The sequence below is a fragment of the Oncorhynchus kisutch genome, unplaced genomic scaffold (genome assembly GCF_002021735.2).
Source record: "Oncorhynchus kisutch isolate 150728-3 unplaced genomic scaffold, Okis_V2 scaffold2319, whole genome shotgun sequence".
NCBI lineage: Eukaryota > Metazoa > Chordata > Actinopteri > Salmoniformes > Salmonidae > Oncorhynchus > Oncorhynchus kisutch.
In genome coordinates this window covers 1-23,913 of record NW_022264264.1, presented here as the reverse complement: position 1 = coordinate 23,913, position 23,913 = coordinate 1, and the positions used below count along the sequence as shown (strand labels likewise).

Sequence of the window (23,913 nt, the reverse complement as noted above, 5' to 3'; positions counted from 1 at the left end):
TAATGATGGACTGTTGTTTCTCTTTGCTTATTTGAGCTGTTCTTGACATAATATGGACTTCGTCTTTTACCCAATAGGGCTATCTTCTGTATACCACCCCTACCTTGTCACAACACAACTGATTGGTTCAAACACATTAAAACCTGTTATGGCTAGGGATTCCGCTAGCGGAACATTTCAACAAAATCCGGTGAAATTGCAGAGTGCAAAATATATATATATTTTTAGAAATATTTAACTTTCATGCATTCACAAGTGCAATACCACAAATTAAAGCTTAACACTCCATAATGTTTCATCATTAGATACTACTGTCCTCCTTTAAGACTCCATAATGTTTCATCATTAGATGCTACAGTCCTCCTTTAAGACTCCATAATGTTTCATTATTAGATGTTACAGTCCTCCTTTAAGACTCCATAATGTTTCATCATTAGTTGCTACAGTCCTCCTTTAATACTCCATCATGTTTAGAATGTGTCTGGAAGCGCTACTCTATTCTACTCTCATCCTTTCGGTTTTAATAATATTTTAAAATAATAATGTTATAATAGGTAATAACTAACTTTAATAACTAGGGTTAATACCTGCCTGGCGCACCAACAAAATATTTCTTTAGCCCTCTCTAACAATACCGCTACAGAATTAGCATAGTAGGCCATGTAACTTAACCTGTAGTGACACCCAGCCCGTGAACGGGGCCGTTATCATCATCTGACACTAATTAGCATAACGCAACAGACATAAATCTTCCTAAAAAATATTCCTATTCATGAAAATCACAAGTGAAATATATTGGAACACAGCTTAGCCTTTTGTTAATCACCCTGTCATCTCAGATTTTCAAAATATGCTTTACAGCCAACGCTAGACAAGCATCTGTGTAAGTTTATCATAGCCTAGCATAGCATTATGCCTTGCTAGCAGCAGGCAAACTTGTCACGGAAATCAGAAAAGCAATCAAATTAAATAATTTACCTTTGATGAACTTCGGATGTTTTCACTCACGAGACTCCCAGGGGCCTGTTGCACAAAACTAGGATAAGGGATTAAGCCAGGATATCTTGGTGATCCTGGCTCAATTGATCTGTAATCCGGTTGCACTAAAGATGGATAGGGGGCAGGAGGATATGTTATGGTATAAATTACCATGGAGATTTATTCTGTGGAGCTAGCCTGCTCCAGACCAGGCTAAATTCCAGGATCTATTTAATCTCATCCCTAATGTCAGTCAGCAGTCACCACAAATGGAAACCAATAGTTATTTCACTGCTCACTATACATTGTTATCACATATAACTAGACCCACTGTTATTTAAACGTTTGTGATCATTAATTTCAATGATTTTGGATAAAAAAATGATTTTTAGATGATGTTGCTATCATTAGATAATTTACAGTTTCCCATAGACTATAAGGCTATATATAAAATGATAGAATATTAGGGCCACAGAGGGGAAAAAAAACACAAGTCATAATATTGTAACCAGTTGTTTTAAAGGAGGACAGTTGTTAAAATGACAGATGTGGGGCATTTCGTGAAATTGTACTTCAGTATGGTTTCATAAACATAGACATGCTGATGTGCCAGAATATTAAGTATCACATTGTCATAAGTATCAAAACAATATGTAGCTTTTCTGCAGAAAGAACCAGCCTCATAAATTTATGACTTTATCCTTTTTCTTCAGTGTGGCCCTAGTACTCTGTCATATAAACAAATACACATTCCATATGAATATAAAAACACAATGTGTAACATTATGTTCCTTTATTGAATAAGGACAAAACAAAGCAGGTAAACCATCAGCTCCTTTCGAAACTGAAGTCACAGTGACTCTACAAGATGGAAAGCACAGAATCCAAGCATATTATACAAAATGATACATACACATTCAAAGGTCTGTATATAACACACCCTGCATGTCTGCACACTAAAATAAATGCAGGACAAATCCATACACATCAACTGAACAGACAAATGAATGGATGCAGTAGCCTCCCTGCAGCCTTGTATTACACACAGTATACCGCACAAACATCATAAGAGGCCAAATTCGTCAAAAAACGAACCCAAAAAAAACCAAATTCCTCTGCCACCGCAGGACATATTTAACCAAAATTGAAAGCACACATACTAACTAAAATAATTCAACACATATTGGTCCCTCAGCAGCCGACCACTGTCGTCATCAGGGAAGATTGCCGGATTGTCCCAGTCCATGGCTGGTGGCACTCTGGGGGCCCTCTCCTTCCTCAGGCAGGCCACATTGTGGAGGACAGCACAAGCCACAGTAATATCACATGCCCTAACAGGGCTGACCCTTAATTTGTGAAGGCAGTGAAAGCATGCCTTCAGGAGGCCAAAGGTCATTTCAACTCTGGCCCTGGTCCTGGCATGGGCATGGTTGTAGGCCTGCTGTGCTTCCTGGGGGTCTGTGAAAGGTGTCAGGAGAAAAGGCTGGCAGCCATACCCCCTGTCTCCCAGCAACACACCAGAGAATTCACCTGTCAACACAAAATCTCATCATTACTACCTCATAAACACAGTGATATTCTTGACACAGCCATGATGGTTATAAATAGGGGTTGTGTGGCTTACCTTGTGATAGGCACTGATAGATTTCAGAGGCCCGAAAGATTCTGGAGTCATGGACTGAGCCAGGCCATTTTGCCACAACATTGCTGATCACACAGTCAGCATTGCAGACCATCTGAAATCATAAGATGAGGAATATTACACCAATCAATGCACATCACTGGCAATGCAGAGTGTTCGTCAATGGACAATATCAAAAAGTTATGTTCACCTGAACATTAATGCTGTGAAAGGATTTCCTATTCACAAAATCGGCCTCATGGGCACCTGAGGGGGCTTTTATCCTTGTGTGTGCAGTCCACTGCACCAATGACATTGGTGAAACCTGTCACACAAAGTAATGAGTATCCTACTATGTGTTAACAGTTGTCCTGTAATTTGTAGATCCTCTTACCTGCAATCCTATAGAACTCCTCTTTGATGTCACAGAGTCTTCTGTGGCCAGGGAAGGAGATGAAGACATCTGCTAATGCTTTGATAGCCAGACACACACTCCTTATTGTGCGGCAAATTGTGGCCTTGTTCAGCTGTTCTGCATCCCCCACTGAGTACAGGAAGGCTCCACTAGCAAAAAAGCGCAAGGCCACACAAACCATTTGCTCCACACTCAGTGCATGGCTCCGTGCAGTGCGGTGCTTAATCCTGGGACCCAGTAGTCTGCATAGATACCTGATGCCATCTGCAGAAAACCTGTATCTTTCATATAGATGGTCATCAGGGAAGGCCAGTGGGTCCAACCGGTCCCTGAAGACCCTTTCTCGCCTGAAGGCTCTCCTCAGCACAAGTGCTTCTTCATCCACCACATCTCGCACGAATGGGCATGCCATTGTCAGAGCAGAAAGGAACACACAATTTTGGGCCTTCATATAGGCTAGTGGCCACACCTGGTGCTGGGGGGGTGGGCAAAAGAGGGCGATGCCTTATAACGATGACTTGGTTGTACTGATTGCTGGGAAAATAAAAAAAAACTTAGAAAGATGCCACCGTCCTGTGTGCTCACAATAAGAGCTCATATGTCATGGCTCACTTGACTTTACGAGAATATACCTAATTTTTATTTTGAGCTGTGTCATCTTCTTGGAGCTGGGGGAGGAAAGAAAAATAATGATTAATACATTTGTGTTACAGTTAGCATACAGTGTACATTGAAGGCATATCTCACCTCCCTCTCAAGTTTTTTTATTTCAAGGTCCAGTTTCCTAATTGTCCTCTTTTTTATTTCGAACTCCAGTGCAAGATTTTCCATCTTTTTCTTCTTGTACTGAATGTCTATGTCTGCCAGTTCTATTTGGCGCCGGAGGTGGTTGCCATACAACTTTCTGATAGCTTGTGAGCTCTGTGAACACAATACAATTAGCGCAGCTGGAATTTGGCAGGATGTGGTGTCCTTTTATTAATACGCACTATGTTGCCAGGCTGGTTTTCCCACTGTATAGCATCTGGGTCCTGTAAAAGAAATTAGATTTTTTGATTTTGATGAGGACTCCTCACCATTGTAGAGTAAATAGTACTTTCACAGTCTTAACATGATACCTCATGCCTTCTGGAATCCAGAGAGATGGTCTCCTCCTCATCATCGTCTCCATCATGTGCTGTTGCTGCTGCACTGGGGCCTTCACCCTATCACATTTAATTGGATTCATATTGAAGCTAGTAGACAAGACATGCCAGGCCTACAGTATGCCTTTGATGGAGTACTCACTGGATCAGCATCGTCTGGTGCTTGTGCTGGTGGCTCTAACAGGAACACAGTGCTGCCAGACACTGCAAGGCAATAGGTAAACCAAAGTCAGACAGTCCAAATTGATTCAATATGAATGTGGTTGTATCCCATGTAGAGATGGAAGGACATACCTTGAATGAAGCGGGTGGCATCTTGGGAGGAACCTATGCTCGTCTCTTTCCCCCCAGGGATCCCCTCTAAGACGGGCCTGCCTTTATTTTAGCTCCAAGGCCATGTCCTCTGCTGGGGTAAGGTCAGCCTTTGGTGACCCACCACCCGTGCCTTGTCTGTGGGTATTCTTTTTCACTGCTAAAACAGTACAGACAATGTGTGAGCAGGCACCTTCTGGGTACAATATATGCTTGTGCTTTGTTAAATATTAGTCAGGGACCATACCATTCTGCAGAATGTTCTTGTATTTGATTTTGACCTGCTGCCATGTCCGTTTTGGCCCGTTCATGTTTAATCTACACACACACACACACACACACACACACACACACACATTTAATGGAGTCACACTGCAAAAAATTACTTGGTATTTTTGTCTTGTTTTCAGTAAAAATATCAACAAATTTATCATAGCTTTATACAGTGTGATGGAGTTACTTTACACAATTTCACTCATATCTGCAGTGCATTTCAATAAAAAATTAAACCGTTTCATAATTACAGTACAACTGCATTTTTGGAGATGTGAATTAAATATTTGAATTGTAATTGTGATGTTTCAGCGGAGCGGTGAGTGTGTAATTGTGCACTACTTACGCATTCAGGCGGTCTGCAATACTTTGCCACGCTTTTTCTCTTTGCTTTATCACTGTGGCGGTGTTGCCTTTCTTCTTAATTATATCTTTTACCTCCTCGTATGCCTCCATGAGGATTTGTGCTTCCGACGGGGAAAAGTACGCGGCTCTAGTTGCCATGGTAAATCAGTTAATCTGTGATCTGTGGCGGGGTCTATTTGAGTGAGCCGTGAGCGCGCACCTATCCAGGATTGGTTTCACCTGGCTTAATGAATCCGTGTCTGCTCATCCTGGCTTGGTCTTTGTGCAACCAATTAAGCCTGGACGCACATGTTTTGGCTTCATTGAGCTCAGCTGAGTCATTTATCCCGGATGTCTTAATTCTACTTTTGTGCAACAGGCCCCAGGAGGGATTCTTAAAGAAAAACTAACAGGTCTGTGAGAGCCGGAATTGTTACTGGTTGGTAGGTGATCAAATACTTATGTCCTGCAATAAAATGCAAATTAAATACTTAAAAAGTGATTTTCTGGATTTTAGTTTTAGATTCCGTCTCTCACAGTTGAAGTGTACCTATGATTAAAAAAATGACAGACCTCTACGTGCTTTGTAAGTAGGAAAACCTGCAAAATCGGCAGTGTATCAAATGCTTGTTCTCCTCACTGTATGTACATACTGAACAGGTATGAAAACAACAATTTCAATGATTTACAGTTCAAATTAGGAAAGTAGTCAACGTAAATACATTTATTAGGCCCTAATCTATGGACTTCACATGACTGGGCAGGGGCGCAGCCATTGGTGGGTCTGTTGGGGCGTAAAGCCCACCCACTTGGGAGCCAGGCCCATCGAATCAGAATTAGTTTTCCCCACAAAAGGGCTTTGTTAAATAGTCCTCAAGGATAAATACTCCTCAGTTTCATCAGATGTCCGGGTGGCTGATCTCAGACGATGTGGAGGTCCTTGATCTGCGGTTGTGAGGCCTGTTGGACGGACTTCCAAATTCTATAAAAAGACATTGGAGGCGGCTGATGGTAGAGAATGCAACATTCAATTCTCTGGTAGCAGCTCCAGTGGATATTCCTGCAGTCCCCAATCCATTTGCACACTCCCTCAAAACTTGAGACATCTGTGGCATTGTGTTGTGTGACAACTGTACATTTTAGAGTGGCTTTTTAGTGTCCCCAGCACAAGGTACACCTGTGTAATGCTGTTTAATCAGCTTTTTGATATGCTACACCTGTCACGTGGATGGATTATCTTGGCAAAGCAATGTAAACAAATTTACACAAAATTGGAGAGTGGAGGTTTCATTCTGGTCTCTTTTTATATAAACACTGTCTTTGGCAGGAGGAAAACCAAACTTGGAGGAACCAAAGACCTCCACAACATCAAGACGACACCTCTGCTCCCAGATCAAGTTAGGAAGCCTGAAAAGACCTGAGAGGACACACACAGGAGAGAAGCCGTACCATTGCACCCAGTGTGGAAATAGTTTTAGCCGGTTAGGAAGCCTCAAAGCTCATGAGCGAATACACACGGGAGAGAAGCCATACCATTGCGGCCAGTGTGGAAAGAGTTTTAGCCTGTTAGGAAGCCTGAAAGCTCATGAGCGAATACACTCAGGAGAGAAGCCATACCATTGCGGCCAGTGTGGAAATAGTTTTAACCAGTTAGGAAACATGAAAAGACATGGGAGAATACACACAGGGGAGAAGCCATACCACTGCTCCCAGTGTGGAAAGAGTTTTACGGCGTTAGTTAAGCTGGAAGCTCATGAGCGAATTCACACAGGGGAGAAGCCTTACTACTGTTCCCATTGTGGAAAGAGTTTTAACCATTTAGTTAACATGAAAAGACATGAGAGGATACACACAGGAGCGAAGCCTCACCATTGCTCCCAGTGTGGAAAGAGTTTTAAGCGGTTAGACACCCTCAAAGATCATTTGCGAATACACACAGGGGAGAAGCCTTTCCGTTGCGCCCAGTGTGGAAAGAGTTTTAGCCGGTCAGGAAGCCTGAAAGAGCACGAGCGAATTCACACAGGGGAGAAATCTTACCACTGATCCCAGCGTGCAATGCGTTTTTACCCCATTAGGACACCTGAAAGAAGACATGAGACCGCACACGGGGGAGATGCCTTACAAATGTTCAGACTGGGGGGAAGGCATTCTACTCATCAGTAGTGTAAAAAACATGTGCGAATCCACACAGGAGAGAATAATGACTTCTCCTTGTGTGTAAATGTATATTTCACATCACAATGACTTAAAATTCATCAGAGAACATACACAGTGCTCCCAATTGTCTTATATTGTTGACTGAGAATGTGTTTACTTGTTTATACCACATGAAATTGAATGGTACAAAGTATACTCAAAAATACATTTGTGTGTTTTTATTAGAAAATATGAATTGAATATTGTCGTGTCTTTGCCATCATTAAAAGTGAAGACTTATTTTATTAAGTCAATTCTCTGTAATTATTATTACGTGATTAAACCAATCATGTACATTTAATTAACTAGGAAGTCGGGGCACCACGGAAAGACTTCAGATTACAAAGTTATACTTTTCCCAATGTAACTCTTCTGATATTTTATTATCTTTTCAATTCATTTTATATTAATGAATTATTCTTTAACTCACATCAGTCTCATTCCAAACGTCGTAAATTGTTGGTTATCTGCACGAACCCAGCCTTTTTTAAATAAATCATCCATACACCAATTGGCTTAATCATTTATTAACTAACTAAATAATCACAGAAATGCGCAAACAAACAGTAGATACTGGTTACTAACGAATGATAGGGAAGATTCCCTACTGGGCTTGGTGGACAAAGGGAAGTGGGTGTGGACTGAGAAACAAACAGTAGATACTGGTTACTAACGAATGATAGGGCAGATTCCCTACTGGGCTAAGGCGATATGACGGCTTGGTGGACAAAGGGAAGTGGGACTGAGAAAGAAGCGGGGTAGACAAAAGGGTTCATTACACACAGTTGATAGTACAGTTGAAGTCGGAAATGTACATACAGTGGGGCAAAAAAGTATTTAGTCAGCCACCAATTGTGCAAGTTCTCCCACTTAAAAATATGAGAGAGGCCTGTAATTTTCATCATAGGTACACTTCAACTATGACAGACAAAATGAGAAGAAAAAAATCCAGAAAATCACATTGTAGGATTTTTTATGAATTTATTTGCAAATTATTGTGGAAAATAAGTATTCGGCTTACACCGATGTATGCGTTTTCTAAACTATTCGCAATCACAGCGCTCAGTCTGAAGAGGATTTTTTTTTAGGAGGGACTTTTATTCGTAACAATAGGATAGGCGGTTCCATGACACCAGATCATGTCTGTGCCCTCGGGGACGGACCAATGACTTAGTTACACTTTTAAAGGAATACAATTCTATCACATTAAAGGTTTAACATCACATTACATCATTTCATAAATAGTTGCATCTTTACTCATTCATTTTATACAAGAATTAGATGCAAACCCGATAATTGAGAAATGTACACATTGAGACATAGTTATGTGTGTTTCCTGTCCTCTCTGAGGTCACCAAATGAAACACACTCAACATAACTGTCCCTTAAGAGTCCACAGACCCTTCCCACACTCTCAAAGGTGGACAAATAGTTTAATTTTGCCATTTTGGGGATTTAGGAGTTCGGCCACGTGAATTCCTTTGTTCACTCTGTGGTCTCTCTCTGTATGAAAAGGGGGAGAGAGTCTCCGCCAGGTATTTACGACCCGAGATAACAGAACCTGGATGTAGGAGAGGGGGAAGCCACAATCTATACCCAGAAAAGGCCACATCATGACAATATGGAGTATTTCAGTTTGAATATAATGTACATCAGTTTCCTTGTGTTCAAATGTAGGATAGATCAGATTCCATGTGTTTAAAATGGTCCTTTTTTTAAACTCTGTGTGTGTTTATCTGGGTGTGTCATTCCTCCAGCACTACAGATAATCAAGTGATATTTGGATGTGATGCATTAGTTCCATTGTTGACATTTGCATTGTTGGCCCACTGATGATTTAATGAAATGAAAATGTTCAGACTCTGTAATGGAAAATGTTAATTGTTTGTGTGTCCACATAACTGAGTATGTGACTAACCTTGTGAAACTGTCCTATTATAAGCTCCTGTTCTTGGGAGTATCATCCTGTGTTGCAAACCAATTTACACCTGTGTCCTTGTATGAATAAAGTCCCTCCCAGGAACAGGAAACTATAAAGATATGTGCTAGTCACTCAATACTTCAGGAAATCAGACTGTCTACACTGCGCTGTGTAACTCTGTTATTCTCTCTGAGCTCAGAAATAAAGAATCTTGGTTTGACTTGGACTCCAGCAGATCCTTATTTTATAATATCCACCACAACTCTCCCAAGGATTGCTGTTTATCATTGTCTCAAAGAAGAGTTCCTCGTTCCACTTTCCTGAATTTACAGGCCTCCCACTGATTGAATAAACATTGTTTCCACAGGTAACATTTTGTGTTTCACCCAACCAGCAACCGAAATCCAATGACTGGTAACATTTTGTGTTTCACCCAACTTGCAACCTAAATCCAATGACTGGTGACATTTTGTGTTGATTTCATGTTAAATTAACTTTAGTTGACAAATCAAAGAAATGTAAATAGAAACTAGATTGCTACCTCATGATGGGTATAGGGACAATTAGAGTATCATGTAGTAGCCTAAACCTATTGCTGTTACATTGAACAGGGTGAGTGAAATATGAATGACAGTCGTCCAATATGCTGTAATAGAATTAAGGCCATGCTCATGAAAAAAAAAATCATCCTGCCTCATCTTAAACGGCACTAACCACCACTGTTTGGGTGGTGGACCACTCTTGGTACACATGGGAAACTGTTGAGCTGAAAAACCCAGCAGCGTTGCAGTTCTTGACACAAACCGGTGCGCCTGGCACCTACTACCATACCCCGTGCAAAGTAACTTAAATATTTTGTCTTCCCCATTAACTCTCTAAATGGCACACATGCACAATCCATGTCTCATGTCTCAAGGTTTAAAAATCCTTATTTAACCTGTTTCCCCCCTTCATCTACACAGATTGAAGTGGATTTAACTAGTGACATCAGTAAGGGATCATAGCTTTAGCCTGGATTCACCTAGTCTTTCTAAGTCATGGAAGGAGCAGCTGTTCTTAATGTTTTGTCTACCAATTGTATAGCACTACAGATAACCAAGTGCTATTTGCATGTGATGCATTTGTTCTGTTGTTTACAGGATGATGTGTATCTTATAGAGCGTGGCTTTAAGGGAATAGTATGGTCACATGTAGATAAAAAATAATGTGAAAAATTAACAGAGAAAATGTATATCAACACACTACCTATTCATATAAGTATTTATTAATCATCTACATATTCATATTGAGCTTCTACGTCTGTGTACAGGAACGTATTATTTGGAAGAAAAAATGTATCAGCTTATTGTTAAATAATGATGACGTTCTTTCCAATACAAAAGGTGTTGTAACTATTGTTTCCAAACTGCGTTACCCACTCCAGTCAGCAGATGGCGACGAGCGTCTTTCAGTTGACTCTTCTTGTATGACGTATAATGGACTTGACGGACGCTTCTTCAGGAACAACAAGGCGCCAACTCTTTCAACCACATCGGTAGCTTGCTAGCCAACATACAACTGAAAGATTGACGTTTTAGACCGTGTTAATGTACATTGTCTAATCTCAGTGTTTTAAACAAGTTTCGGTTGACGTATCAACTGGTTCAATTTGCAAACGTGTTAAAGATTGATACTGAGCCTAGCACTAGGCTAGACGCTAATGCTAGCTAGCTAGCTAACATCCCTGACCATGAGCTCACTAAACTACTCCTCCCTTGCTAATGAAGAGGGGGTCGGCTGTATGGAGAAAGAATCTTTCAGAATGAAAAAGGAGGAAGAGGAGGCTGTTATAGTGAAAGAAGAGAAAGAACCGTTTAGAGAGGAAGAGGATGCTATCTCAATAAAGGTGAAGGAGGAAGACGTTTTGGGAGTGAAAGAGGAAGAGACAGAATATCAGATTAACACCAGTGAGTACTGTCTTCAACAGGGACACAAACTATGCCGTTGTTGAACTAATGTGTGGTTTTTAAGGGGCATTCTACTGAAGTTCTACACTTGAATATGTTCAGTACTGTAGGAATTGTTAAAGGGTCAATCTGCCATTGGTTCATATATTTTAGGGACTTTTCAATTCGATGTATTGAATTCTCCATGCCATGGCCTATATTAAAGTTCCCCTCATCTAATATAACAGGCTTTTAAAATTGGTGCATATATTGGTGCATAGTTTCTACTTAAAATAACAAAGGCCACCCATTTTATGGAACGACCCTTTTACATTTGCATCACAAACAATATTTTAGGAAATCATGATGAAAGTGGCCATTTTAGACATATGCATGCCTCTTGTAAGACTCTATGATTGCAATAGATGGTCATAAGTTTACCATCTGTTTGATGTTCTCATTCACACAGGAGAGACACATGACTATCGTGGATCCTCTGGGAAGCCTCAACAACATCCTGATGCTGACGAGGAAGAGAAGAGTCTCTCCAGATCAGAACACCAGATGGTACAGCTTGGTCTGGTCTAGCAGACAGCTTGGTCTGGTCTAGCATACAGCTTGGTCTGGTCTAGCATACAGCTTTCTCTATTGGGGTCTGGGATGGGTTCCTGTAGAGCACTTCATGACAACAGTGACATCAGCATCCATAATGATATGTGTCTGTGTCCCCTCTTTATGGTTACCAGGACAACACTAGCCCTTCCACCCTCCCGGAATCCCCGTGTCATGCCTCTCCTGTTAGCACCTTACTGCTGGGTATGAAGAGGTTGTCTGTGCTGCTGGTGGACTGCAGGAGAACAATGGGGCTGAGTGGAACTGTGGGAGGAGGAGAAGAGCGGAAAGGATCAGATTTGACTCAAAGTAAGTGCTGTAGTTCAGTTTGAACAAATAAATAGATATATTCATTGGTATCTGTTACCAGGACAACCAGCACTGTTCTGTTCATTTTCAGGAAGATAGACTGGTGGATATGGATGTTATGAATATCATAACACTGAAAAAGGATTCTGCCAATGAAAAGAGAGGAACCAATAGACCATATAAAACCTTGATTAAAGTCAGCTTTGGAGAGAAAGTTTCAAGATGATCCAATGTAAGGTGCTTGTTTTACAAAAACTTATCCTTAAAACATTATGGATGTTACATTGCCTGTCCCAGTCAACCCCCCCTGTCTTTACAAGACTGTTGAACAGGCAAACTAAACTCTAGACACTGTTAATTAATTAACTAATACTGGAGGAAAGCTGTGATCAGGCTGCCTACTCAAGAGAAAGCTTCAAACTGTAACCTGTGCCTGCAACCTTGTTCAGGTTATCAATCAACCTACCAGGGTAATTACAAACAGTAGAGGAATTGAATCATATTTTGATCATATCTTTACTATTGCTGCAGAAATTTGTTTGAAAGCAGTCTTCAGATTCATCGGATGTTGTGATCACAATATAGTAGTCATATCTAGGAAAACCAAAGTTCCAAAAGGCCGGGCCTAATGTTCTATATAAGAGATCATACAATTGTTTGTGGTGATTCCTATGTTGTTGATGTTATTAGGTTCTTTTTTTTTCACAGTAAATAACTCACGAACACTAGAGAAGCTTTAACCAAGTTGAATTACTCCCAAATGTTCTGTACATCTGTAATTCAGACAACCCAACATTTGTTCCATCCAGACATATATCCCACTTAAGACACTCCTCCTTCTCTCCAATCCTTACATCTTATGGTTCCACAGGAAGAGAGTAAAGAGGGTAACAGGATACCAGACCTTTATCTCCCTGATGAGAATCTGTCCTGACCTCAACCTCTCCTTCATCTAATCCACAGATATTCATCTGTCTCCCCTGTTTAACACTTTGCTCTCCTCTCGTCCACCCAACACATTCCGAAGCCACCTGTCTTTCTTCAGAGAACCATTAACTTCTGACATAACACCCAGTCTCTTTCACTTCCTATCACTTCTTTAATGTCTCCATGTTCCAAGTTTAGCCGATTCCAACAATGGAAACAATATTTGTTGGTCCGTGGTGTGTAATGACGAGCAACCAGACACTGCCCTTGACACGTTTATGAAATTGCTTTTCCCAGTTACTAATAAGCATGCACCAATTAAGACTGTAAAAACTGTTAAATCCACGTGGATTGATGAGGAAATTAAAAATGGTATGATGAAGAGGGAGGCAAAAGAGATGGCATATAGGTCTGGCTGAATAACTGATTGGCAAACCTATTGCAAATTGAGACATCATGTGACTAAACTGAATAAAAAGAAGAAACTACACTATGAAAATTGTGGGCAAAAAAATCAACAATGACATGTTTCTGGTGTCTGACAACGTGGATGGAAAATGATTGAGGATAATAGCAGCTGATATTGCCAGTTCTATTCGCATTATCTTCTATTTAAGCCCACTAGAAAGTGTGTTCCCTAGTGAGACAGCATAGGATAACACAGCATTATCGGCATAATTCATCGTTCAGCTTTGTCTCCTAAAACATGTTCTTTTCTCAAACTCAGAACCATAAACCAATCCTCCAGGCATATATCAAATCCATCCTATCTTGACAAGATCACAGAGACACACTGACTGGCACACAGATTTTGTGGAGCCAAGAGATACACGCTTAACCTCTCCCCTCTCTCCGGCCCAAACAACTTAGTCTTGACATAGAACAGATACTGCAACCCCGCCACAGTATTATACAAAAATAACATTCTGATGAGAAGTAACTTACAAACATATGATGAATATAAAACATCTTACCTATGTTACCAACCAATTGTGATTATTCCCCAACAGCTGTCTAACAGAACACAGTGTTCTTTAATGGAAGCCTGTACAACAAAATCAAGGTAGAATCAGGAATTCCCCAGGGCAGCTGTTTGGCACCTTCTTTTTTCAATCTTTACCAACAACATGCCAGTGACATTTAAGTAAAGCCAGTGTGTCTATGTATGCGGATGACTCAACACTGTACACGTCAGCTACTACAGCGACTGAAATGACTGCAACATTTAACATAGAGCTGCAGTTAGTTTCAGAATGGGTGTCAAGGAATAAGTTAGTCCTAAATATTTCTGATCACCTTAAGTTACATGGCCTACTACGCTAATTCTGTAGCGGTGGGGGGTAAATATGAAGATTTTGTTGGTGCGCCAGGCAGGTATTAACCCTAGTTATTAAAGTTAGTTATTACCTATTATAACATTGTTATTATTATTATTAAATATTATTAAATCCGAAAGGATGAGAGTAGAATAGATAGAATAATGCTTCCAGACACATTCTAAACATGGTGTAGACTTAGAGGACTGTAGCATCTAATGATGAAGCATTATGGAGTCTTAAAGGAGGACTGTAGCATCTAATGATGAACCATTATGGAGTCTTAAAGGAGGACTGTAATCAACCTGTTACCAACCCTAAAAAATGGTGTTTGGCCAGATACAATGCTATTTTACAGTAAACAAATATAGACTTTCAGCTTATAGGGAAGTTCATTCAACTAGCACAGCACTTACAAATGACTGATTGGCTGAGAGAAATTGATGATACAAATATTGTTGGGGCTGTTTTGTTTGACTCAGTGTGGCTTTTGACATTATCGATCGTAGTCTGCTGCTGAAAAAAACGTATGGCTTTTACACCCCCTGCTATATTGTGGATAAAGAGTTATTTTTTTAAATGTAACCTTTATGTAACTAGGCAAGTCAGTTAAGAACAAATTCTTTTTTTCAAGGACGGCCTAGGACTGCCTTGTTCAGGGGCAGAACGACAGAGTTTTACCTTTGCAGCTCAGAGATTTGATCCAGCAATCTCTCGGTTACTGGCCTACCGCTCTAACCGCTAGGCTACCTGCCACCCCAGAGCTACCTGTCTAACAGCACAGTGTTCACAGTGTTCTTTAATGGGAGCCTGTACAACAAAATCATGGTAGAATCAGGAATTCCCCAGGGCAGCTGTTTGGCACCTTCTTTTTTTCAATCTTTACCAACAGCATGCCAACGACATTTGAGTAAAGCCAGTGAGTCTATGTATGCGGATGACACAACACTGTACACGTCAGCTACTAAAGCGACTGAAATGACTGCAAATCTTAACATAGAGCTGCAGTTAGTTTCAGAATGGGTGGCAAGGACACCAATAAGAAGAAGAGACTTGCTTGTACATTTATATGACATCAGCGAAGGAAGTGTGTAGGTCACATTCTGTATCATACAGCTATGAAAGTTATAGACAGTATATCACAAAAGTGAGTACACCCCTCACATTTTTTGTAAATTTTTGAGTATATCTTTTAGTGACAACACTGAAGAAATTACACTTTTCTACAATGTAAAGTAGTGAGTGTACAGCTTGTATAACAGTGTACATTTGCTGTCCCTTCAAAATAACTCAACACAGCCATTAATGTCTAAACCGCTGGCAACAAAAGTGAGTACACCCCTAAGTGAAAATGTCCAAATTGGGCCCAATTAAGCCATTTTCCCTCCCCGGTGTCATGTGACTCGTTAGTGTTACAAGGGCTCAGGTGTGAATGGGGAGCAGGTGTGTTAAATTTGGTGTCATCGCTCTCACACTCCCTCATACTGACTGGTCACTGGAAGTTCAACATGGAACCTCATGGCAGAGAACTCTCTGAGGATCTGAGAAAAATAATTGTTGCTCTACATAAAGATGGCCTGGGCTATAAGAAGATTGCCAAGACCCTGAAACTGAGCTGCAGCACGGTGGCCAAGACCATACAGTGGTTTAACTGGACAGGTTCCACTCAGAACAGGCCTCGCCATGGTCGACCAAAGAAGTTGAGTGCACGTGCTCAGCGTCATATCCAGAGGTTGTCTTTGGGAAATAGACGTATGAGTGCTGCCAGCATTGCTGCAGAGGTTGAAGGGGTGGTGGGTCAGCCTGTCAGTGCTCCGACCATACGCCGTACACTGCATCAAATTGGTCTGCATGGCTGTCGTCCCAGAAGGAAGCCTCTTCTAAAGATGATGCATAAGAAAGTCCGCAAACAGTTTGCTGAAGACAAGCAGACTAAGGACATGGATTACTGGAACCATGTCCTGTGGTCTGATGCGACCAATAAACTTATTTGGTTCAGATGGTGTCAAGCGTGTGTGGCGGCAACCAGGTGAGGAGTACAAAGACGTGTGTCTTGCCTACAGTCAAGCATGGTGGTGGGAGTGTCATGGTCTGGGGCTGCATGAGTGCTGCCGGCACTGGGGAGCTGCAGTTCATTGAGGGAAGCATGAATGCCAACATGTACTGTGACATACTGAAGCAGAGCATGATCCCCTCCCTTCGGAGGGGCAGAATTCCAACATGATAACGACCCCAAACACACCTCCAAGATGACCACTGCCTTGCTAAAGAAGCTGAGGGTAAAGGTGATGGACTGGCCAAACATGTCTCTAGACCTAAACCCTATTGAGCATCTATGGGGCATCCTCAAACGGAAGGTGGAGGAGTGCAAGGTCTCTAACATCCACCAGCTCCGTGATGTCGTCATGGAGGAGTGGAAGAAGACTCCAGTGGCAACCTGTGAAGCCCTGGTGAACTCCATTGCCAAGAGGGTTAAGGCAGTGCTGTAAAATGATGGTGGCCACACAAAATATTGACACTTTGGGCCCAATTTGGACATTCTCACTTAGGGGTGTACTCACTTTTGTTGCCAGCAGTTTAGACATTAATGGCTGTGTGTTGAGTTATTTTGAGGGGACAGCAAATTTACACTGTTAAACAAGCTGTACACTCACTAATTTACATTGTTGCAAAGTGTCATTTCTTCAGTGTTGTCACATGAAAAGATATACTCAAATATTTACAAAAATGTGAGGGGTGTACTCACTTTTGTGATATACTGTATTTAGAACCACATGCTTGATAGGAATCCAGCAACGATGAATAAAATAAGTAATGTAAACATAGCAGTAATTACCAGGAAGCTCTACATTTGTTTTAAAATCACACTAAGGTTGTTAAAACTGGCCTCAGGTTATTGAGAGATCTGATTAGGAGTTACTCTCGTAGCAAGGTTGTTTTATCATGTGGTTTCATTCGGGTCCCTATTTTATTTTTTTTAAACACTTGTCTTTGGCAGGAGAAAGACCAGACTCAGAGGAACCAGAGCCAGGGAAGTCCAAACCAGCAAGACGACACCAGTGCTCCCACTGTGGAAAGGGTTGTAACCGGTTATGGGACGTGAAACAACATGAGAAAATACACACAGGGGAGAAGACTTACCACTGCTCCCAGTGTGGAAAGAGTTTTAACCAGAAAGCACACCTGAAAGCTCATGAGAGAATACACACAGGGGAGAAGCCTTACCACTGCTCCCAGTGTGGAAAGTGTTTCAACCGGCCTGGGCATCTGAAACTGCACGAGAGAATACACACAGGGGAGAAGCCTTATCACTGCTCCCGGTGTGGAAATAGTTTTAACAATTTAGGGAAACTGAAACGACACGAGAGAATACACACAGGGGAGAAGCCTTGCCACTGCTCCCAGTGTGGAAAGAGTTTTAACAATTTAGGAAACCTAAAACAACATGAGAGAATACACACAGGGGAGAGGCCTTACCACTGCTCCCAGTGTGGAAAGTGTTTCATCCGGTCAAAGGAGCTGAAACGACATGAGAGAATACACACAGGGGAGAAGCCTTATCATTGCTCCCAGTGTGGAAAGAGTTTTAACAATTTAGGGAACCTGAAACATCATGAGAGAATACACACAGGTGAGAAGCCTTACCACTGCTCCCAGTGTGGAAAGTGTTTCAACCGTTCAGGGGGGCTGAAACGACACGAGAGAATACACACAGGGGAGAAGCCTTGAAGCCTTTCCACTCCTCCCAGGGTGCAAAGCTTTTGCCCATTTAGGAAGCCTGAAAGAACACATGAGACTGCACACAGCGGAGAATGCTTACAAAAGGCCAGACTGTGGGAAAACATTTTACTCATAACAGTCACTTAAACGTCTTTAGAGTAACCACACAGGAGAGAGAAATGACTTCTCTTAGCGTGTATATTGATATTTCACATCACATTGACTTCAAATTCATCAGAGAACATACACAGTGCTCCCGTTGTCTTATATTGTTGACTGACAATGTGTTTACCTGTCTTTACCATATGAAATTAAATGGTACAGGGTATACTCAAACATATATTTGTTTGTTTCTATTAGAAAACATGAATTGAATATGGAGTCTGTCAGTTTGAATATAGAGTAGATCAGGTTCCATGTGTTTAAATTGTCCTTTTTTAAAACTCTTTGTGTGTGTTTATCTGGGTGTGTCATTCCTCCAGCACTACAGATAATCAAGTGATATTTGGATGTGATGCATTAGTTCCATTGTTGACATTTGCATTTTTGGCCCACTGATGATTTAATTAAATGAAAATGTTCAGACTGTGTAATGGAAAATGTTAGTTGTATGTGTGTCCACATAACTGAGTATGTGACTAACCTTGTGAAACTGTCCTATTATAATCTCCTGTTCTTGGGACTATCATTCTGTGTTGCAAACCAATTTACACCTGTGTCCTTGTATGAATAAAGTCCCGCCCAGGAACAGGAAACTATAAAGATATTTGCTCATCACCCAATGCTTCAGGAATTCAGACTGTCTACACTGCACTGTGTAACTCTGTTATTCTCTCTGAGCTCAGAAATAAAGAGTCTTGGTTTGACTTGGACTCCAGCAGATCCTTATTTTATAATATACACCACAACTCTCCCACGGATTGCTATTTATCATTGTCTCAATGAAGAGTTCTTTGTTTTACTTTCCTGGGGGCATTTACAAAGCTCCCACTGGTTGAATAAACATTGTTACCCGATTGATGAGATTATTATGGATGAGAGCAAATATTTTATTTGTCAAATGGCAACCAAGCATCGGTCATCATGTCACCAGATTAAGACCCTCAAAATGTATTGGAATTGATCATCAAGCTCATCACATGTAGTTTCACCACTCTGTGAAGTTCATAACTTATTTCATCTGCAGCCTAATAAACTACATGGTTTCTCAAGTTTTAGTGGGATATATATATATATATAAATATTTGTACATAAAGGAGTTTCCATCGGCATTTCTCACTAAAACGTTTTTACTGACACAACCCACCATGTCAAACGAACTAACATATCGTCTGTCGCCATTTATAAAAATGTTCAGGCATAAACTGTTTCCGTCAGCCCAGTCATTACTTTTGAAATGGTTGGATCAATATCCACCTTCATGATATGGATGAAGCCTGATTTGGAATGTCTGAGTAGTTCTATATGATGTCATAATACACCCCTCTGATAATCAGGTGATATTTGGAATGTCTGAGTAGTTCTATCTGATGTCATAATACACCCCTCTGATAGTGATACATTTGTTACTTACAGGGCACCACTGCCCCTGACCAGCTGAATGCAGGTGGGCTCTCCTGTCAACATGGGGCTCCTGCTGCAGGTAGCCTAGCGGTTAACAGTGTTGGGCCAGTAACTGAAAGATCCCTTGTTTGAATCCCAGAGAGGACTAGGTGGAAAATCTGTCAATGTGCCATTGAGGGCTGCAACAGGAGCCTCATGTTGACAGGAGAGCCCACCTGCACTCAGCTGGCCAGGTGTCTTAACAGGAACAAGCTTGGCACACCTGTATTTTTCCCCATTCTTTTCCCATTCTTCTCTGCAGATCCTCTCAACCTCTGTCAGGTTGGATGGGGAGCGTCGCTGCACAGCTATTTTCAGGTCTCTCCAGAGATGTTCGATCGGGTTCAAGTCCAGGCTCTGGCTGGGCCACACAAGGACATTCAGAGACTTGTCCCGAAGCCACTTCTGCGTTGTCCTTTGTCTGTGTGCTTAGGGTTGTTGTTCTGTTGGAAGGTGAACCTTTGCCCCAGTCTGAGGTCCTGAGTGCTCTGGAGCAGGTTTTCATCAATTATCTCTCTGTACTTTATTTTATTTATTTATTATTGAACCTTTATTTAACTTGGCAAGTCAGTTAAGAACAAATTCTTATTTACAACGGCGGCCAACCAAAAGGCAAAAGGCCTCCTACGGTGGCTGGGATTCAAAACAAGGATACATCCCTAACCAAGGCCCTTCTTCAGTGGCTTCTTCCTTGCTGAGCGGCCTTTCAGGTTATGTTGATATAGGACTCATTTTACTATGGATATAGATATTTTTGTACCTGTTTCCTCCAGCATCTTCACAAGGTCCTTTGCTGTTGTTTGGGACTGGTTTGCACTTTTCGCACCAACGTATGTTGATCTCTAGGAGACAGAACAAGTCTTCTTCCTGAGCGGTATGACGGCTGTGTGGTCCCATGGTGTTTAGACTTGCATATACTATAGTTTGTCAACAAGACATTTGTGGAGTGGTTGAAAACCGAGTTTTAATGACTCCAACCTAAGTGTATGTAAACATCCCTTGTATAGCCTCCACTCTGTACTGGTACCCCCTGTATATAGCCTCCACATTGACTCGGTACTGGTACCTCCTGTATATAGCCTCCACATTGATTCTGTACTGGTACCCCCTGTATATAGTCTCCACATTGACTCGGTACTGGTACCTCCTGTATATTGACTCTGTACTAGTACCTCCTGTATATAGCCTCCACATTGACACTGTACTGGTACCTCCTCTGATATATATCCTCTGATTGAGAACCAATCTAGGCAACCAATCTAGGCAACCATAGACTTAAGGAGAGGGTCTGGGTGGGCGTCTGTCCACTGTGGCGGGACGTGGACGCCACTCTACCATAGTCTTAGTCCGCTTTCTTAGCGTCATTTGAGTGGCGACCCTCGTCGCCGACCTTGGCCTAGTAACCCTAACAAAGGGCCCACCTGGACTGAGGGGTGCCTCATTACTGAGGAAGCTCAGGACCGAGGGGTAGCTCAGGCCTGAGCTACCCCTCGGCACTGAGCTACTTTTAAAAACTTTTTATTTTGGGAATATTTTCTTAACCCTTATTTTTCTTATCTACGTTGTTGGTTATAGGCTTGTCAGTAAGCATTTCACGTTAAGATCTACACCTGTTGTATTCAGCGCATGTGACAAATAATATTTGTAACTAAATATGAAGGATGTCAGTTTCAATGTTACAGTCTTTGATTCAATTATATTTCTGAAACTCAGGCTGTGTGTGTTTATCTGTGTCATTCCTTGATCATTCCTTGTGGTCCTGTAGCTCAGTTGGTGGAGTATAGTGCTTGTTAAACCAGGGTAGTGGGTTTGATTCCTGGGACCACCCATATGTAAAGTGTTTGTACACATGACTGCAAATCCCTTTGGATAAAAGTGTCTGCTAAATGGCAGATATATCCACTGATTATACCAAACATTTGGAACACCTTCCTAATATGGAGTTGGACCCTCCCCTTTCTCCCTCAGAATAGCCTAAATTCGTCGGGGCATGGACTCTACAAGGTGTCGAAAGCGTTCCACAGGGATGCTGGCCCATATTGACTCCAATGCTTCCCACAAATGTGTCAAATTGGCTGGGTGTCCTTTGGTTGCAGTGGGGTCTCATCAGAGGAGGAAGGGGAGAACCATCGTCCTCAGTTATTTTCAGAAAAATAAAAATGGTAAAATATTTAAAAGTTGTCCTTTTTAGATAAAACTATACTAAATATAATCACGTAACCAAATAATTTATTAAAACATACTATTTTGCATCCTCCTCTGGGTACATTGACCTCAATACAAAACCTAGGAGGATTATGGTTCTCAAGGCTTCCATAGACTTACACAGTTACACAGTTGACAACAATGTAAGCTGTGTGTAGCAGTTATGAAATGGTTTGGCTTGGAAAGGTTTTTTCTCCTGGTGACATACAGCTGATGTGTTATGCATTGAAGTACAGAAACAAAGGGAGAAGGTGATAAGAGGAGAGCACATAGATGCAAGAAGGAATACAACGTGTCTGTAATGAAAGTGAACTGTGTTTATGCATGATCAGGGGTGTATTCATTCCGCCGATTCTGTTGACAAACGTTTCTTAAATGGAACAAAACGGGGATAAACATGCCTGAATTTGTCCAGTAATATCTCTATTTCAGCTAGATGCAGGCGAGAGTGTGCAAGGCAGTATTGAATGTGTCACTGTCTGTCCATGTGGCACTGTCTGTCATCGCAAAATTTTCTCTCGACCTGTGTGAACCTACATTCTAAACTTTCATTCATAGGCTAGGTTGCTACCTCATGATGGGTATAGGGACATTTAGAGTATCATGTAGTAGCCTAAACTTGTTGCTGTTACATTGAACAGGGTGAGTGAAATATGAATGACAGTCGTCCAATATGCTGTAATAGAATTAAGGCCATGCTCATGAAAAAAACAATCGTCCTGCCTCATCTTAAACGGCACTGACCTCCACTGTTTGGGTGGTGGACCACTCTTGGTACACATGGGAAACTGTTGAGCTGAAAAACCCAGCAGCGTTGCAGTTCTTGACACAAACCGGTGCGCCTGGCACCTACTACCATACCCCGTGCAAAGTAACTTAAATATTTTGTCTTCCCCATTAACTCTCTAAATGGCACACATGCACAATCCATGTCTCATGGCTCAAGGCTTAAAAATTGTTATTTAACCTGTCTCCCCCCTTCATCTACACAGATTGAAGTGGATTTAACTAGTGACATCAGTAAGGGATCATAGCTTTAGCCTGGATTCACCTAGTCTTTCTAAGTCATGGAAGGAGCAGCTGTTCTTAATGTTTTGTCTACCCAGTGTATAGCACTACAGATAACCAAGTGCTATTTGCATGTGATGCATTTGTTCTGTTGTTTACAGGATGATTTGTATCTTATAGAGCGTGGCTTTAAGGGAATAGTATGGTCACATGTAGATAAAAAAGAATGTGAAAAATTAACAGAGAAAATGTATATCAACACACTACCTATTCATAAAAGTATTTATTAATCATCTACATATTCATATTGAGCTTCTACGTCTGTGTACAGGAACGTATTATTTGGAAGAGAAAATGTATCAGCTTATTGTTAAATAATTATGACGTTCTTTCCAATACAAAAAGTGTAGTAACTATTTTCCAAACTGCGTTACCGATTCCAGTCAGCAGATGGCGATGTAGCGTCTTTCAGTGACTCTTCTTGTGTGACGTATAACTAACTGGACGGACGCTTCTTCAGGAACAACAAGGCGCCAACTCTTTCAACCACATCGGTAGCTTGCTAGCCAACATAAAACTGAAAGATTGACGTTTTAGACCATGTTAATGTACATTATCTAATCTCAGTGTTTTAAACGATTTTCGGTTGACGTATCAACTGGTTAAATTTGCAAACGTGTTAAAGATTGATACTGAGCCAAGCACTAGGCTAGACGCTATTGCTAGCTAGCTAACATCCCTGACCATGAGCTCACTAAACTACTCCTCCCTTGCTAATGAAGAGGGGTCTGCTGTATGGAGAAAGAATCATTCAGAATGAAAAAGGAGGAAGAGGAGGCTGTTATAGTGAAAGAAGAGAAAGAACCGTTTAGAGAGGAAGATGATGCTGTCTCAATAAAGGTGAAGGAGGAAGACGTTTTGGGAGTGAAAAGAGGAGGAGACAGAATATCAGATTACCACCAGTGAGTACTGTCTTAAACAGGGACACAACTATGCAGTTGTTGAACTAATGTGTGGTTTTTAAAGTGGCATTCTACTGAAGTTCTACACTTGAATATGTTGTACAGTACTGTAGGAATTGTA

The 23,913-nt window shown here is 41.3% G+C and overlaps 1 protein-coding gene and 2 pseudogenes across 1 annotated transcript; 2 read left to right on the top strand and 1 right to left on the bottom strand.

Moving 5' to 3' along the window:
* Positions 1-1,762: 1,762 nt before the first annotated feature.
* On the bottom strand, positions 1,763-3,426 carry LOC116369895 (putative nuclease HARBI1; annotated as a pseudogene).
* Positions 3,427-6,400: 2,974 nt separating this feature from the next.
* On the top strand, positions 6,401-7,767 carry LOC116369894 (zinc finger protein 135 pseudogene; annotated as a pseudogene).
* A 3,839-nt stretch (positions 7,768-11,606) lies between these two features.
* LOC116369897 (zinc finger protein 239-like) lies at positions 11,607-18,882 on the top strand. The gene is made up of 3 exons (XM_031819600.1): positions 11,607-11,698; positions 11,878-12,052; positions 17,294-18,882. The coding sequence occupies exons 1-3, from the start codon at positions 11,696-11,698 to the stop codon at positions 18,022-18,024; spliced, it is 909 nt and encodes a 302-aa protein (XP_031675460.1). The 5' UTR covers positions 11,607-11,695; the 3' UTR covers positions 18,025-18,882.
* The last annotated feature ends 5,031 nt before the right edge of the window (positions 18,883-23,913 follow it).

Excerpts from the sequence above, each read along its gene's own strand:
- LOC116369897 (XM_031819600.1), top strand. Across the intron at positions 12,053-17,293 it reads AGGATCAGATTTGACTCAAA|GAGAAAGACCAGACTCAGAG; the intron begins GTAAGTGCTGTA and ends TGTCTTTGGCAG.